At 51.7% G+C, this 18081-nt stretch overlaps 1 protein-coding gene across 1 annotated transcript in view; it reads left to right on the top strand.

Annotated features, from left to right (window-relative positions):
- Positions 1-17387, top strand: part of AGBL2 (AGBL carboxypeptidase 2) — a 49273-nt gene extending 31886 nt beyond the window's left edge. The window contains exons 11-18 of the mRNA XM_055141656.1: positions 1342-1468; positions 3908-4008; positions 5748-5875; positions 7724-7790; positions 9603-9725; positions 10089-10196; positions 14076-14165; positions 16175-17387. Of these exons, the coding sequence (XP_054997631.1) occupies positions 1342-1468; positions 3908-4008; positions 5748-5875; positions 7724-7790; positions 9603-9725; positions 10089-10196; positions 14076-14165; positions 16175-16348 (918 nt within the window). The 3' untranslated portion in view covers positions 16349-17387. The remainder of the gene's footprint in view (positions 1-1341; positions 1469-3907; positions 4009-5747; positions 5876-7723; positions 7791-9602; positions 9726-10088; positions 10197-14075; positions 14166-16174) is intronic.
- Positions 17388-18081: the final 694 nt, after the last annotated feature.

Here is an 18081-nt window from a genome sequence, read left to right as displayed (position 1 = left end):
TGCGTTTGACTGACCCGGGTTCCATCCTGGGCACCAGAGATGGTCCCCAGAACCCACCAGGAATGATCTCTGAGTGTGGTCAGGAATAATCCCTTCTCACTGCCCAAAAATCAAAGAAAAAGGGAAAAAAGATTATCCTAGTACTGTGGCCATGCTCAGACAGTACTAAGGTCAGTACTGAGGGGTGACTCAAAAAAAAAAAGTGGGGGGCTGGGGAAAAAACACACCTGGAGCTGAAGCGATAGCACAATGGGTAGGGCGTTTGCCTTGCATGCAGCCGATCTGGGTTCGATTCCCAGCATCCCATAGGGTCCCCTGAGCACCGCTAGGAGTAATTCCTGAGTGCAAAGCCAGGAGTAACCCCTGAGCATCGCCGGGTGTGACCCAAAAAGAAAAAAAAAAGGAAAAAAAGAATGAAAGAAGAAACTTGTTTGAATTAAATAAGTAATTAAGTGATTAGTGCAGATTTTCTCACCTAAAGAGATACGATGAAAATTTGATATCTGCTTTTTCAGTATTTGTATTTAAAAGTTTTGAGGGTATTTTTAGGTAGGGCTTGGAGAGATAGTGCAGGGGTTATGGGCTGCTCTGCTTGCGTGTGGCTGACCCAGGTTCTATCTCTGGCACCAAATAGTCCCAGAGCACCACTGGGTGTGGCCCAGAAACCTAGCCACCCCCCAAAATTGTGTAGGGGTGAGGTATACATAGGTCATATATGGAGGATAAACACAACCAGCTCCAGGGGCTGAAGCACAAGTCTTAGTCAAGCTAACCATGGTTACTAAAGCCAGCCAGGTGCTCTCAGAACCTTGCTCCTGCTAAAGAGGCCAGGACGAGAGATGGCAGGGAGGTGAGAAGGACTCAGGTCGGAAAAGCAGAGTTTCCCCTTCCTCTCGGGGAGTGTCTGCAAGGCCTTCCTCCCCCTCACTAACCTGACCAGGAAGAACCCCTATTCTGCTCTCACCCTGATCAGCAGCCCTCAAACTTCGCACTTCTGTGGGGACTGGAGCCATAGTACAGCAGGTAGGGCATTTGCTTTGCACATGGTCGACCTGGGTTCGATTCCCAGCATCCCATATGGTCCCCCGAGCACCGCCAGGAGTAATTCCTGAGTGCAAAAGCCAGGAGTAGCCCCTGTGCATCGCCGGGTGTGACCCCAAAAAAAAAAAGCAAAAGCAAAAAAAAAAAACAAACCCTCAAAAACTTAGCACTTCTGTGAAATAGGCGTCACGTAGGAAACAGCATGGACTCCATGAGAGAACCATCCTGAGTCATAATGACACAGCTTGGGGAGCTTGCACTGGCCAGTGTGTGCTGAGCAGAATTTGGATTTCTCTTCAGTTCTCTTTTCACAGCTGCAATTTTAAGGTGAAAAAGTGCAAAGAGGGCACGGGACGAGTGGTGATGTGGAGGATGGGCGTCCTCAACAGCTACACCATGGAGGCCACTTTCGGAGGCTCCACCCTGGGTGAGTGCCCTGGTCTGGGGAGGTAGCTGACCAAGAGGGCCTTCTTGTCTCTAAAGAACGCTAACTCTGAGTATGAGAAGCATGGGTGTGAAACAGCGTCCTTGATTGAATAATATAACAGGATGGCCACTCAGGACCTGGAGTTAGGAAGCTTTGGGTTTGAATTTCTCCTCTATTATTTATAAACGATATGACTGAAAATAAGTTACTCAGTCTCTTGGAAGGGAGTTTCTCATTAACCAGCAAGGAAAATTAGAAAAATTCTCTTTTTTTTTCCTTTTTGGGTTGTACCCAGAGATGCTCAGGGGTTACTCCTGGCTCTGCACTCAGGAATTACTCCTGGTGGTGCTTGGGGGACCATATGGGATCGAGTCCACGTTGGCCATGTGCAAAGCAAACACCTTACCTGATGTACTATTGCTCTGGCCCCTAGAAAAATTCTTTTTTTTTTTTTTGGCTTTTTGGGTCATACCCGGCGATGCACAGGGGTTACTCCTGACTCATGCACTCAGGAATTAACTCCTGGCGATGCTCAGGGGACCATATGGGATGCTGGGAATCGAACCCAGGTCGGCTGCGTGCAAGGCAAATGCCCTACCTGCTGTGCTATCGCTCCAGCCTCAGCCCCTAGAAAAATTCTTTAACAAAGCACTTGGCATACAGCTCACCACAAATTAAAATCTTGGCTCGAAGAGCTTCGCCACTGTACACTTTTCGATTGTCAAAAATTCTCCGGAGGGGCTGGAGCGATAGCACAGCGGGTAGGGCGTTTGCCTTGCACGTGGCCGACCTGGGTTTGATTCCCAGCATCCCATATGGTCCCCTGAGCACCGCCAGGGGTAATTCCTGAGTGCAGAGTCAGGAGTGACCCCTGAGCATCGCTGGGTGTGACGCAAGAAAGAAAGAAAGAAAGAAAGAAAGAAAGAAAGAAAGAAAGAAAGAAAGAAAGAAAGAAAGAAAGAAAGAAAGAAAGAAAGAAAGAAAGAAAGAAAGAAAGAAAGAAAGAAAGAAAGAAAGAAAGAAAGAAAGAAAGAAAGAAAGATTGATTCTTTAGAGGGGCCAGAGTGACAGTACAGCTGGTAGGGCACTCGCCGTATATTCAGCTGACTCGGGTTTGATCCCCAGAACCCCATATGATCCCCCAAGCCCACCAGGAGTGACCCCCTGGTGCAGTTCCAGGAGTAAGCCCGGAGTACCTCTGCGTGTGGCCCAAAACAAACAAACAAAAATTCTTTTGAACCAAACTAAAACTAAGAGAGATACCCTGTCCAGAAGCATAGTATTCTAGAATCACTGGTGAGATTCTTATTAGTAGTTTTGGGTCTGGGGGCCACACCCTGTGGCTGCCCCTAGCAAGATGCTCAGGGCTTCCTTCTGTCAGTGCTCAGGGGCCACGTAGAGCCAGGGATCGAAGATGTCCCCTGTCCCCATCACTCTGAGACATCTCCCTGGGCCCCAGAGATACTATTTTATTTCATTATTTATTTATTTATCTATTAATTTCTAGTGTTGGGGTCATAGCTGGGTATTCAGGGTCTATTCCTGGCTCTGGGCTTGTGGGTCTCTCCCTGGCAGTGCTCAGGACTAGGTGATAGCAGGGATCGAATCCAGGACCCCCACATGCAAAGCATGTACTCAACCTGTTGGGTCCCCTCTCCCGCCCCAGAGGTAAGATTTTAAAAGATATACTCACAAAGTAGATTTTTACTTGCCGATTCAAATTTCATGCAGGCTTGGGGAGATGGCTCCAGGACTGGAGAGCACACTTTGCATTTGTGACTGTTCTAGTCGGTTGTCAAGAGTAGATACTGGAAAAAAAAAAAAGAGTACATATTGGGGGCTGGAGCAATAGCACAGCGGATAAGGCATTTGCCTTGCATGCGTCCAACCTGTGTTCGATTCCCAGCATCCCATATGGTCCCCCGAGCACCACCAGAAGTAATTCCTGAGTGCATGAGCCAGGAGTAACCCCTGTGCATTGCCAGGTGTGACCCAAAAACCAAAAAAAAAAAAAAAAAAAAAAAAGTGTACATTGGCTTTTGGAAGTCACACAGTACTTCAACCAACTGCATGTCGCTACACATGTGGGATGCCCAAATTCGGTCTTCAGCACCATCTGGTCCCCTGAGCACCAACAGGAGTGGGCCCCGAGCACTGAGCTCAGGTAGCTCCCGAGTATTGCTGGGTGTGGCCCGACATCAACCTCACGGGAAAAACGATTTGCTCAGAAATGATTGTGGATTTCTTTTTTTTTTTTTTTTGCTTTTGGGTCACACCCGGCGATGCACAGGGGTTACTCCTGGCTATGCACTCAGGAATTACTCCTGGCGGTGCTCAGGAGACCATATGGGATGCTGGGAATCGAACCTGCTTTTGCCACTTGCAAGGCAAACACTCTACCCACTGTGCTCCAGCCCCTGATTGTGGATTTCTTGGCAGGCAATAAAAGAGACACCCACTTTACCACCGAGGATCTTAAGTCCCTGGGTCATCTTGTCTGTGACACCCTTCTGGATTTGTGTGATCCTGATCAAACCAAGGTAAAGTGGGGGCAAGGAACTGTGGGTGCACTTCTGGGCTAAGTTTCATGGAGGCCTGCAGTCAGCCTTGTGGGACTGCAGGCTCACCTTTAAATACCTTTCTCAAATTCTTTTATTTTTTGTTTTATTTTGGGGGTTTTTTGGGGGGAGGGCCACACCCAGCAGTACTCAGAGCTTACTCCTGGTTCTGCACTCGGTGATCACTCCTAATGGGACTCAGGGAACCATATGGGGTACATGGGATTGAACCTGGGTCGGCGACTGTGAGCAAGTCAAGCACTCTACCCACAGGACTATTACTCTGGCCGCAATATAGGGCTTGCTTGTTTGAGGGCTATATCTGGCAGTGCTCAGAGCTTACTCCTGGCTCTGTGCCCAGGGATCACTTCTAGCAGGCTTAAGGTGTCCTGTGTGGTGCCAGAGATTGAGCCCCGGGTTGGCAGTGTGGAAGGCAGGTGCCCCACCTGGTGGACTGTCTCTCCGGCCCTTAGAAATAGACTTTTAAAAATATTAATTAGGGGGCTGGAGCGATAGCACAGTGGGTAGGGCGTTTGCCTTGCACGCAGCCAACCCTCGTTTGATTAGTATTTATAATATGAATACTTATACGTTATACTTATAACTTATACTTATACTTATAACGTATAAGTATTCATATTATAAATAATTTTGTAAGGACATAGCAAGAGACGCATTAAGCTTATAGAATTGCTCTCCGGGGGTCACCTCGATCTCAGACTACAGCGCTCAGGCCAGATTAGTCTTCCCTAGCCCTAGCAGGGCCTAGTCTCGTCGTTGCTTTTGGATCATGACATGACAGCCCATGACCAAGCTCTTAACATATAGTTAAGCATTAGGCGCTTTGGCCAGGCCCATCTCGATGCCAGGGTAGCACATAACTCACCACTTTCCCTGGGTCCATCTCGTCCCCCGTTGGGACCCTGCTTTTGAGGGTGCTAGGAAGTAAGGCCAGCTGAGGCTTAAGTCAAGAAAGCAGATGCCCGGGAATGAATAATATTTGAAGCCAATTAAATCCCATGTTACCAAAGCATATTAATAAATGTCTTTCTTTGTCCATACAAAAAGGATATTGTTTTAAAGTAAACTATTCAAAAGACATAAGAGAGGAGAAAGACAATATTAACTTAAAGACAATATTAACTTACACTGTCCTAGCAAGGTCTGACCTTACAAATTAACAGAGTCTGATTAGGGGAAGAGCAGATAAACTGGTAGAAATGGTTACAGATAAACAAAGGAATGGGAGTGACTCGGGAGCACTTTGATGGGTGTGACTGATAAACCTAAGCTCCTAGCTGCAAGGAGAGCAGGACAAACCAATGATATCCAACATTCTGTGTCTCTACAAAAAAGACATTGCTCATTGCTCTAAAATAAACTATGCAGAGGACATAAAGGAAAGAGAAAAGCAATATAAAAGATAGGGGAAGAAGACAAACGCAGAGAATTAGGAGTGCCTGGTGGAACTGGGTGTGCCTAGGGAGCACTGTGATGGGTGTAACTCAGTAAACCTCAGTAAAGCTCCCATGGGAGGAGCAAGGACAAACCAGTGCCATCCAACAACTGATCATGTAATTTGTTCATCAGTACCCTTAGAAGCAGAGGTCCCAACTTAGTCATCTTTGTGTCCCCGGCAGTATTAAAGCTCCATTCAGCATATGATTAGCAAACGGTCAATGAATAAGTAAGTTACCAAAAAAATTACTTCACTTCCACAGTTCACACAGTGTCTCGCAGAGCTTAGAAACCTCTTACAACAGGAAATCCACAAGAAACTCCACGAACTTGGACGAGATATAGTAGAAGGAAGTTGGAGTGATATTTCTTTGTCTGACATTGAATCCAGGTAACAAACTTTATGCCAAAGGAAACACCAGAGATATTATCGAGTTGGGGAAAGGTTTTTTTCATTTTGTTTGTTACTTTGGCCTTGCTGGTTTGGTTTTGGACCAGTCTCTGCAAGAGAGCGAATAAATCCTACCTTCAGTTTGTGATTTACTTCATGTCTTCCACAGCTCAGCTGGGTTACCGGTTCTCTTGCAGCCTGTTTTCTAGGCTCGGGAAATTTTCGGGGAACTGGACAGACGGTCTGTGCTGGTCCGCCCCAGCTCCTGTCACATTGTCACTTCTCCCTCCGAGGAGGAGGGGAAGCCATGAGAAGGGTTTGAGTCAAGACTTCATTTTCAACAGGGGCATTCTGCCTGCTGTTCGGAAAATAGGTTTTATCTTATGTATTTTGCATTTTTTTTTGTTTTGCTTTGCTTTGTTTTTTTTTTTGGGGGGGGGGTCCACACCCAGCAATGCTCAGGAGTTACTCCCAGCTCTGCACTCAGGAATCACTCCTGCAGTGCTCGGGAGACCTTATGGGGTGTCAGGGATTAAACCCGGTTGACCACATGTAAGGCAAACACCCTACCTGCTGTACTATCACTCTGTCACCAGTTTGTTTGTTTGTTTGTTTGTTCGTTTGTGTGCTGCACCCACCTGTGCTCAGGATTTATTCCTAGCAGTGCTCAGGGGAACTTAAGGGTGCTGGGGATCGAACTTCGGTCTGCTACTTGCAAGGCAACCACCTTGTCTGCTGTGCTATCTCTCCAACCCAGAGAGTGTGTTTCTGGTGCTCGTCAGCTCAGTAAAGAGAAGAGAAAGCACAGACATTGTTAGTTCTTGATGGGTGATGGTGGGACAGACACAAGCTAGGCGTGTGGAATGTTGAAGCACGGAGGGCTAAAGCTCGCTCAGGCCATTTAGCCCTGATCGGCTTCTGCAGTCTCCTTTTATTGGGTTAATGTTCAGAACATCCGGGGCTGGAGCGATAGCACAGCGGGTAGGGCGTTGCACATGGCCAACCCGGGTTCGATTCCCAGCATCCCATATGGTCCCCTGAGTACCGCCAGGAGTAATTCCTGAGTGCATGAGACAGGAAAAACGCCTGTGCATCGCCAGGTGTGACCTAAAAAACAACAAAAAAAAAATAAAATTAATGTTCAGAACACCTAGCATACCTCACAATACACCGAAGTACATAAGATCAAAATACATATTGTCTTGTGATTTAGTGGCATACAGCATTTCCGATAAAGCAAGCCAGACCACCATGTCAATCTTTTACATCCCCACTCCCGTAGATTCTATTTCCTCATTCTCTGTAAATCTAAATCTATGCAAGCTTTCACAATAGCCCAGTAAGGTATTTGACTAACTTTCATCCAAGGTTAATCTCTAAGAAGGAGTAGCTGTAACTGTGACATGCTGACTCTAGCCCAGTTCAGTCAGAGTTCCAAGCTATTTGCAGCTCTGACGTGGCCTTGCCTGCAAGGCAGCGTCTCGGAAACTACCTCATGGATCTGGTCAGTCTCCAACAGACATGATTTTGTTGTTGTTGTTGTTAGACACCCCCCCCCCCCAACCCATCCCACAACCAGGCTGTGCGTAAGCCTTACTCCTGGCTCTGGGATCACTGGTCACTCCTGGTAGGGCTCAGGGAACCATATAGGGTGCTGGAAATCAAACCCAGGCCGGCCACGTGCAAGGCAAACGCCCTCCCCGCTGTGCTGTCACTCCAGCCCAGAGGGCCGCACAGTGTGGGTAACTGGGAGACCAGTCGCCCTGATCCCCTGCAACAGGGCTGGGCCGCTCGCACTGCCTGGACGTGACTAACGGGATTTCCCTTTCTTCACTCCCTTTGGAATAGCACCAGTGGCTCTGACAGTTCCCTCTCCGATGGCCTTCCCATTCGCCAGGTGAACATGGCAAACGAGGTGAGACTCCTGGACCCTTACATCAGCAAGGGGCAGCCTTTAGCAAAGCAGGCAGGGCTGGGAGACAGTGTGGAGAGCTGGACCTCCGTGATTTGAGGTAGGAACCATAGGTTTGATCTCCAGAACTTCATGGTCCTCCTCCCAGCACTGCCAGGGGCTACTCCAAGATGGGGGAGCCCCCAAATTTGGCTGGGCATAACCCACTAGCAATCAATCCAACACTACTAGATAAATTGATGGAATTTTCCAATTTGCTAAAATGTGCAGAAAATAAAGTAATGATGTCCTAGTAAACACACCCAATCAACATCATCATCATCATCATCATCATCATCATTCCGTTGATTGTCGATTTTCTCAAGCGGTCTCAGTAATGTCTCCATTCATCCTAGCCCTGAGATTTTAGCAGCCTCTCTTTACTTGTCCTTCCCAACAATATCACATTGGAGGCTCTTTCAGGGTCAGGGGAATGAGACCCATCATTGTTACTGGTTTTGGCATATGAATACACCACGGGGACCTTGCCAGGCTCTCCCCAAATATACACATATATACATAGATACAAATATACCTACATAGATATAAATATACCTTCATATCTATAATAATACACACACTGCCACAAGCACCTAATAATCAGTATAATCTTCCCCTTGAATTTTTTTTGGTGAGGTAATAATTTTGGGCTACAAAAAAAAAAAGTAAGCATTTTGGACTACAGCTTGTGCTCACAGCTTACTCCTGGCTCTGTGCTCATGAATAACTTTTTTTTTTTTCTTTTTGGGTCATACCCGGCGATGCACAAGGGTTACTCTTGGCTTTACACTCAGGAATTACTCCCGGCGGTGCTCAGGGGACCACATGGAATGCCGGGAATCGAACCCTGGTCGGCCACGTGCAAGGAAAACACCCTACCCGCTGTACTATTGCTCCAGCCCCTCATGAATTACTCTTGGCTGAACTTGGGGATCATTATGGAGTGCTGAGATGGTATCAGGGTGAGAGGCTGGAGAGATCATAAAATCGGTAAAGTGCTTGTCTTGCACGCGACTGACCCAGGTTCAGTCCTTAGCACACCATATAATTCTGTGAGCCCCACCAAGAGTGATCCCTGAGCACAGAGCTGTGGGGTCCCGTCCTGTCCAGCAGGGAGGACCCTTCACGGGGCTAAGGAGGGGACGCAGCCGAATGAACAGACGCAGAGCCAGGAGGAGGAGGAGGGAGAGAGAGTTTATTCACTGCAGTTACAATACTTATACCTCTGCTGGGAGGGGGTAGTATAGTATGCATGCTTGGACCCCCATAGGAACAGTAGTAGAATGCCGATCAGGCATGGCCGTTGGCTAGTGAGACAAATGGCAAAATGATAAGATCACAGGAATCCCAAGCAGCCTCCGCTTGACTAGACGATAAGGGCCAAGCTCTGTAAGATGGCTCTCTACACAGAGCTAGCCATGAGCCCTGGGCACCGGTTAAGGGGGTGGGGGAGGGTGAGTTGGCCGAATGCGGGTGGCCTGCCTTACCCACCGCCGGAGCTCTCCCGCCCAGCGTTGTTGCTCTAAGTGGTCTGCTCTCCTGAAGTCCAGCCCCCTGGATATGAGAACAAGGTCTCCTCCGGCCAGCGGGACAGTGAGAGTGGGGCTTGGGGCTGCTATGTGGGGCCCGGCCGGTTTGTTCTGCATGCCGGCCCGACGGCGCTCAGCGGGGCTGCAGGGGGTTAGTCTTGCTGTCTGGAGCAGGTGCGCCGGGGCGGCTGCTGCCGGGCGTGTGCCTCTGGAGCCTCAGTGACTCGCTTCTCTCGTCTTTCTGAAGCTGTCGTATCAGCAAAGGAAGGTGTCGAAGAAGAAGAAAAAGAAGTCGCTGCAGACGAGGAAGCAGCGGAATGAGCAGTACCAGAAAAATGCCACAATGAGGAAGTTGACGGCAGACATGCCAGTAAGACAAGGCTGCTCCTGTCGCTGTCATCTGGCGGGGCAGGACAGGGGCCTGAGCTTCACTCCGAAGCACCAAGAGGGGTGTCAGGTGGGGGACGGGGGATCATTCATTAGGGCTTGGAGCTGCTCCGCACGGCTCCGGGCAGACTCAGCCTAGCAAGTTTGGGTTCTGGTTCCCAGAGCTAGTCCACAGGGCCGCTGGCCAAGTCCCTGGGACTGGGCACAGCTCTGAGACCCGGAGAGCTTCCCCGACCTTCCTTCCATCCCGAACATGCTTGCCCAGGTGGGCAAACGGGGTCACCTCAGAGCAGATGGATGGCCACAGGGCCACTGCAAATGCTCTCTCTGCACTCGGTCTTTCTAGGAAAGAACAGAGTTTCCCTCTGCTCTGCCAAAGCAGCCCACCTCTTTCACACAGTCAGAGAATTCCAGTGCTGCAGCCCTGAGGAATGAGAAACTGAGGCTGAACGAGGTATTTGCCCTTGATTCTTCTTCTTAGCTCACTAATGGAAGCATGTATTATGACTTCCGGGTGAGGTATTTGAAGCATAAAACGTGATGATTTGACTCCAGCCTCTACATTGTGGAAAGTACCCTTGGGTTAACACACTAACAAGTTAACACATTCAGGGGACTCACATTTTTTTTCTTTTTTTTTTTTGTTGTTGTGTTTTGTTTGAGGACCACACCGGCGATGTCCAGGGGTTACTCCTGGCGGTGCTCGGGTGACTATAAGGGATGTCTTGGATCAAACTCAGGACAGACTCGTGCAAGGCAAATGACCTATCCACTATACTATTCTCTGCACCACCACCACCACCACACACACCCCCACTCACATATTTTTCTTTCTTTTCAAGTACAACACTTAGGTGGTTCAACTTCTTGCAAAAAAAAAAAAATAGGGGGTGGGGTGGGGGTGGGGGATACACCCAGCTGTGCTCAGGGCTTACTCCTCGGCTTAATGCTCAGGGATCACCCGGGCCGACTCCAGAGACCATATGGGGTACCAGGGATTGAGCCCATGCTGGGCCGCGTCCTAGGGAAGGGCTCCTCCCACTGTACCCGCTGTTCAGCTCCGCCCCCGGATTTAAATTCTGGGACCCAGTGGATAATGACTGCCACTGTGCTGTCCGCAGGCTCCTCAGCTCTTAGTCCTCTCTGTTGTGGCAGTGACAGTCGCAACAGGGCAGGGTGGAGGGGGGAGCAGAAATGCGTGTCTGGTGGTAGCGGCGGTCCTGCATTTGTTTGCTGCGGTTGAGATGCTGTGCATGCCCGCTCTCGCTCCCAGTTGCACCCAGCCCCTGCCTCCCACCCTGCTCACAGTGTCCTGTGCTGTGCAGAAGCTTTTCAGTGTTCTTTAGTTTTTGTTTTTGCTTTGTTTTGTTGTTTTGGGATTTGAGGGGTATTGGGCATCATACTTGGCTGTGTCGGAGACTTTCTCTAGCTCTGAGCCTAGGGATCAATCACTCCTGGCAGGACTTGGGGGACCACGTGGGGTTCTGGAGATTGAGCCTGCATCAGTTGCATGCAAGGCAAGCACCCCACCTACTGTACTCTCACTTGGGCCCTTTATTTTTTTAGCTTTCTAATTGTGAGAGGGGTAGAGTGGGCATCGCACCCAGGTGGAGCTCAGGACTTAGTCCCGGCTGGGCTCGGGTGTCATAAGGGGTGCCGAGGGTCCAACTGAGATTGGCCGTATGTCAGGTGAGCGCCCTAACATCTGTACTGTCTCTCTGGCCCCTGGGCAGAGGCTCATGGTTCAGTATGGTCCCACCTGTTTACTTTCCCCTTTGCGTTCTTTGTTCTTTATATAAAAAGGTCATTGCTGGGGCCGGAGCGATAGCACAGCGGGTAGGGCGTTTGCCTTGCACGCGGCCGACCCGGGTTCGATCCCCGGCATCCCATATGGTCCCCCAAGCACCGCCAGGAGTAATTCCTGAGTGCAAAGCCAGGAGTAACCCCTGAGCATTGCTGGGTGTGACCCAAAAAGAAAAAAAAAAAAAAAGAAAAAAAAAAAGGTCATTGCTAGGACCACTTTCAAGGACGAAGCTACTGCCTCTCCTTCTCCTAGGAGCTTTGCAATTCCAGTTCTTAAATGTAAGGCTTTGTTCCGTTTTGAGTTGACCTTTATGGTACAGTTCCCTACGTGGAAGTCCTGCAGATGGAGCCATTTTCCCAGCACCCTTTTTTTTTGGGGGGGGGGTCACACTTGGCGATGCACAGGGGTTACTCCTGGTTCTACACTCAGGAATTACTCCTGGCGGTGCTCTGGGGACCATACGGGATGCTGGGATTCGAACCCGGGGCGGCCGTGTGTAAGGCAAATGCCCTACCTGCTGTGCTATCTCTCCAGCCCCTCAACCTTCTCTTCTGTCCCCACCGTGACTCTGTTTCCCGCTTAGCATGTCTGCCCACGGGGTGAGGAGTGTCACAGGCACCAGCATTGTTCTTCCGTGTCAGTGTGTCATGGGACAGAGGATGGGAAAGTCGGCGGGAGGGGGCCGCAGGGTCTTGGGTGGGTGGTTGAGCTCCTGCCGTACCTGCATGAGGCCTTGACTTGGGTCCCGAGCCTCCCCGCTGGGACCCCCAACACCACGGTACCGCCCCTTGCTCTGGGCTGCCCAGCATGTGTGACCCCTGACCCGGCAGCTGAGGGCAGATGGCGAGGCCCCGTGGCACTGCTGGAGGTGTGAGCCACTGAGTCCTAGTGCCACGAACTAGTGATTTAGACTCAGAACCAGAGGCCCCGCCACCCGTGCTCAGCACAGGACAGTTACCCCCGAGCACCAGCCCCCAGCCAGGTTCTGGGACTGAGGCCCAGACCCAGACTGCCCCTGGCCAGCAGTGGATCAGCGGGAGAGGCCCTGGGTGAGAGCCCCGGAGACCTCGGGGTCCAGCGGGTCTGGCGGGAGCAGGGGGACAAGGCAGCCCCACCGTGGCTGAGACACAGGGGTGAAGTCCCCGGCCCGCTTTTGGTACTTTGGGACTTTATAGCTGTACGATCCTTGATTTTCCATCTGTCCAGCCAGGTGTGGGTCAGCCGCAGCCAATTATTATTTTTTTTTTTTTTTGCTTTTTGGGTCACAACCCAGCGATGCTCAGGGGTTACTCCTGGCTTTACACTCAGGAATTACCCCTGGCGGTGCTTGGGGGACCATATGGGGTGCCGGGGATTGAACCCGGGTTGGCTGCGTGCAAGGCAAACACCCTACCCGCTGTGCTATCGCTCCGGCCCCTCAGCCTCAGCCAATTCTTACTGGGCACTGGGCAAAAACAGGTGCTCCGTGTGCTGCGCTGGGCCGAGTGCCACCCCGTGCCCACAGTGCTCTGATGGGGCCAAGCTTTGCATGCAGGACTTTGGGGTCGAGCCCTGCTGCCACATGGTCCCCGAAGCACCACAGGGAGCAACCTCAATGACCCCCAATCCAAACTAAACAGTGTTATGAGGAGGGCCCGAGGGTCACTTGAGGACACTGTTGCTTTCACACACCTCCCTGCTGTCACCCTCTGTGAGCTACTTACCCACCCATCTCTGAAATACAGGCCTGGTAACAGCCATCTGGAGGGACGGGGACGGGAAGGTGGGAAGCTCCGCCCCTCGGCTTCCTTGCCTTCAAAGTACCGTTCATTAGGGAGCTCGGGGCCACACCCAGCAATGTCAGGGCTTACTCCTGGCTCTGTGCTTAGGGATCACTCCTGACAGTGTTCGGGGGGCTGGATGCAGAGCCCAGCACAGAGCCTGTGTCACCTCATGCAGGGCAGGTGTCCCAGCCCTGTGCTGTATCTTCCCCTTGCCTTTTTTTTTTTAATTAATATTCATTTGGGGCTGGAGCAATAGCACAGCAGGTAGGGCGTTTGCCTTGCACGCAGCCAAACCGGGTTCGATTCCCAGCATCCCATATGGTCCCCTGAGCACCACTAGGAGTAATTCCTGAGTGCATGAGCCAGGAATAACCCCTGTGCATCGCCGGGTGTGACCCAAACAGCAAAAAAAAAAAAAAAATTAATATTCATTTGTGTCCTGTCTCTCCTTTTGTGTTACTGTTTCATAATGAGTCAATACAGGTGAATAAAAATACTAAGATAATGGGGCTGGAGCCATCGGAAAGCAGGTAAGATATTTGCCTTGCATGCAGCCAACCTGGTTTTGATCTCTGGCGTCTCCTAGGGTCCCCACGCTCCACCAGGAGTGATGCCTGAGCACAGAGCCAGGAGAAAGCCCCAAGCACCACCAGATGTAGCACCCCTCCCCGCTAACAAAACCCCTCAAATAACGTTTATTCCACTTAACTGAGGTTGCCCCCCCCCCCGGGGAAATATCTAGTGAGCGTGTCTTCATTTGTTCCAGTCACAGTTTAACGGACGAGACAAAGCCTCCTTCCTGGAGCCATCGAAAACGTCTGCCTCGATTCTGACTAAGAGTAAAGACAGAATGCAGGTACTTCCCCGGAGATGGATCCGAATCTGCGAGCACGCCAGAGCGAAAAGCTTTCCATGGGGAGTTCTTATTTATTTCTTCAGCAAAACTTTGCTAGGGAGTCATAGCTTTGTCACGTCAGGACGAGGGCCAGGAGAGCCCTGGCGGTGCAGGGGGAGGGGACAACAGCAGGGGCCACCCGCCGTGTGAGCCCGCGCCACCAAGGCGGCAGAACTTGGCTTTTGCAAGGGACGGGTCGGGGGGGGGGGGGGGGGGCGCCCAAGAGAGAGAACAGCAGGGAAGGCGTGTGCCCTGCACAGCCAACTCAGCCCAGCCCCCAGCACCCCCAGGAGCGACCCCTGAGTGCAGAGCCTCAGAGCACAGCCAGATGTGGCCCAAGCCCGGCACAACCCTCCCAAAACAGGGCCAAAGGACACTGCAGTGATTGCGACTGTTGGCCTTGTGTGCGGCCGACCCTGGCTCCACTCCCAACGCCACATGGTCCCCTGCACAGCATCAGGTGTGTCCCCAAAACCTTAAGCCTTCCCCGCCAAAAGAGAGCTGGAGTGGGTACAGACTGAGGCCCTTGCCTTGCCCACATCCCATGGTCCCCGGGACTCTGCCAGGTATGGCCAACTCCTTTGCCCTGGCCAAAAAGAAAAAAAAAAAAAGTTAGAATGACGCATTATCTTGAGGGGTGGCATATCGTAAAGTGCTCAGGGCATACTCCTGGCTCTGCGCTCAGGGGCCAGCTGCTGCCAGGTCAGCGCCTTCCCCGATGTCCTGTCTTTCCAGCCTGTAGGAATGACCCTTCCCGTGCCTTAGGCACCGTTCGCCGACCTCTTCACACTGGCCCGTTCTTTCCCAAGCAGGAAAAAGAGGAGACGCCATTGAAGAGGTGGCGGAGGGATGGCAGTCTGCCCCTCTTGTCTGAGGGAGGGAGGGCTGCTCACGGGGGCCAGGCATGGGGGGGGGGAGCCTCTGTGCGGAGGTGAGCCCGGGGCCTGTGACTGCCCAAGTGGGCTGTGGAGAAATGGTCAGGCCGCTGCTCTTGCTGACCATCCACCCCTCACCCGCAGCCTTCTCTGTGTGGCATCTCTGAGGCCCAGTGCTGGGTCTCTCTTTCCCTCATGGGTCACCCTCAAGGACAGTCCGACCCCCGTGCTAGAGCCGAACTGGAAAAGCGATGAGAAGGTGTTTAACGCCAAACCAAAGCGGGCTTCTGTCCTGACAGTGATGTGAACCAAGTTGGCCTCTTGGGGGCCTAAAAGCTGGAGTGGGCACGCGAGCAAGGCTGTGCGTGGACGCAGGGCTCGGCACGCCCACCCGAAGTCTAACACCGTTTCCTGGTGCTTCCCCAGCTCTGGGCTGGAGCAGACGGGGCTGCTCACGCCCAGATGGATCCACTTCCTCCTCCCTTTTTATATCGTTCCTTGATGACTTCTGAAATGCTCGACCTGAGCTCCCGAGGGCAGCTGCAGTATCACCCCCGGACCTTTCTCTGGCTGAGGTCCTTAGGGCAGAAATACTTGATCCGCCTGGCCTGGTAACATCGGCCTCATTGGTGTTAGCAGGAAATGCATCTACTCATAAATAAACCCCTGGTAGACCCATCCCCAACCCTAACTAGAACTTTTGTTGTTGTTGTTCTGGGGCCATACTCAGTGAGGCTCAGGGCTTACTCTTTTTTTTTTTTTTTTGCTTTTTGGGTCACACCCGGCGATGCACAGGGGTTACTCCTGGCTCTGAACTCAGAAATTACCCCTGGCGGTGCTCAAGGGACCATATGGGATGCTGGGATTTGAACCCGGGTCGGCCGCGTGCAAGGCAAACGCCCTACCCACTGTGCTATCGCTCCAGCCCCTCAGGGCTTACTCTTGACTCTTAGGGACCACTCCTGGCAGGCATGGGGGACCATACGGGATGCCGGGGATCAAACCTGGGTCTGGCATGTGCAAGTGTCTCTCTGATTGGGACTTTTCAAAACCACAACCCAAAGTGAATTCAGCTTCCATATCTTGTTTGCGCAGAAAGAGAAGCCAATATCCATGTTATTCTGTTCTCCAAAGAGAAACCCCAACACCAGTCAAGCACCAGCCCCACACCTGAAGGCTCACCCGCCCCGGCACAGATACCTCCTGCCAAAGAGAGGCCGCACGACCATGGTGGCGTACCCGTCCCTGCACGTCTACACTTACCCGTAGGAGCGTGGGGAGCACCGTGCCCAGGAACCGCATGGCCCGACCTTCCAGCGCGCGTTTCCGCTGGGCCACGTGCCTTCAAGATGCATACCTCATGTACTAAATTATTTTTCTTTCCTATAAAATGTTACCATGCTATCTAGAAAAGCTTTCTTTATCAGAAATCAGCGTGCGAGCCTCTGCCGCACGGCTGGGCTGCGCCTCTTTACTGATAAGCAGCAGAGTCTCTCTGAAAGGACACGCAAATCAGTTTTTAAAAAATCAGACTCCTAACTGTATTCTGGGAGCGTGCGATGCTGAAGTCAGAGCTTCTGGCTCAGGGGAATAGCACCGAGGCTTAGAGCAGCTGCCCTGCCGGCATGTGGTCGTAGGGTCACCCTCCCGCCCCCCCCCGCCCCCCGTGTCCCACATGCACCCAGCACCAGCCGGGCCCTTCCGCTCTCCGGAACCTACAGCCCCATGCTTGGTTTCCCGCCGCACAGGTGCGTGTGAGCACGACAAGCAGGGGTGCGACCCTTAGTACCATCAACTGCAAAAGAGGAGCAAGTGCCGCTGCAGGAAGTGCAGCCTTTGGTGCACAGTAAGTATCGGGTGCACCAGTGAAGCACCCCCAGTGAGCACTGCATGAGCACTGTAATTTGATGTATTTTCCACACACACACACACACACACAGGGAGCACCTCTGCACCCCAACTGTAACACTGAAAGGAAGGGGCAGGGAATGAAAAAAGAAATAATTTAAGTCAAATAAAATTGCTAAAATAAGGAAGTCCATTTCCCAGCAGTCAGTAATGTGTTTCACGGTGCGCTGAGAAGCCATTCATGTAGCAGCAGTGATTTAATCATGCATTATGTCAAACTGCTCATTTTGTAACCTATTGACTAAAAATTAGAGCACTAGTCCAGCGGGGAGGGTGTTGGCCTTGCACAACCCCGGTTGGATCTCCGGCCTACGATATGGTCCCCCCAGCCCCACCAGGACTCACCCCTGAGCATCACCAGGTGGGACCCAAAAAGCAAAAATAAAATAAAAAAAAAAAATCTTTCGAACCTGTGTTTTCTTTTTTCAACCCATTTCCTCTGGCATAATTTCTTTTTCTTTCTTTCTTTTGGGGGGGTGGGGGTGGGTGGGGGGGTGGGGGTTGCTTCCTTCAGGCCCTTCAGCCACTTCCAGTATCTTCACCTGGTTGGGTTGACCGGAAGGTCCAGTACTCAGCGTGGTGCTGGGGGCCTCCAGCGCCACACCAGGTGTTCCTAAGGGAGCCCAGCTGTCCCTCACCCCGACCCCTGAGCTGTCTCCGCGGCCCTGATCAGCGTCATTGGAATAGGTCGTTGGCATTTGGTCTCTGTGGGAGCTCCCAGGGTGGAATTAAAAGCCCCTGAAGCCACGGGTTCAATCCCCAGCCCCGCAGAGAGGATGAGGTGTCTTGGGCTTGGGAGCACCATAGCGGCCCCTGGTGAGCAGAAGACACATCACCACAGCCCCAAGAGCAACCCAGGGGAGGGGAAAGGGGCTCTGATGACCCGTTAAATGGGGGAGGGGCAGGGACTCCAAAGAGACACCAGGACTCTGAAAATAGCATCAGGGTGCTTTTTGCCAGCTACCACTTCAAAAGAACCAGGAGCTTGGAGTGGGGGTCCCGGCCCGTGGAGAGCAGTCCTCAGGCTGCCTTGTAGGAAAGGCGTCACCCAAGGGACCCCGCTGCCCTGTTTGTGATGCCACACAGCAGGCCCC

The sequence above is a fragment of the Sorex araneus genome, chromosome 6, assembly GCF_027595985.1.
Source record: "Sorex araneus isolate mSorAra2 chromosome 6, mSorAra2.pri, whole genome shotgun sequence".
Lineage (NCBI taxonomy): Eukaryota > Metazoa > Chordata > Mammalia > Eulipotyphla > Soricidae > Sorex > Sorex araneus.
The sequence above is the reverse complement of the archived record's forward strand: the minus strand, read 5'-3'. Positions and strand labels throughout refer to the sequence as shown.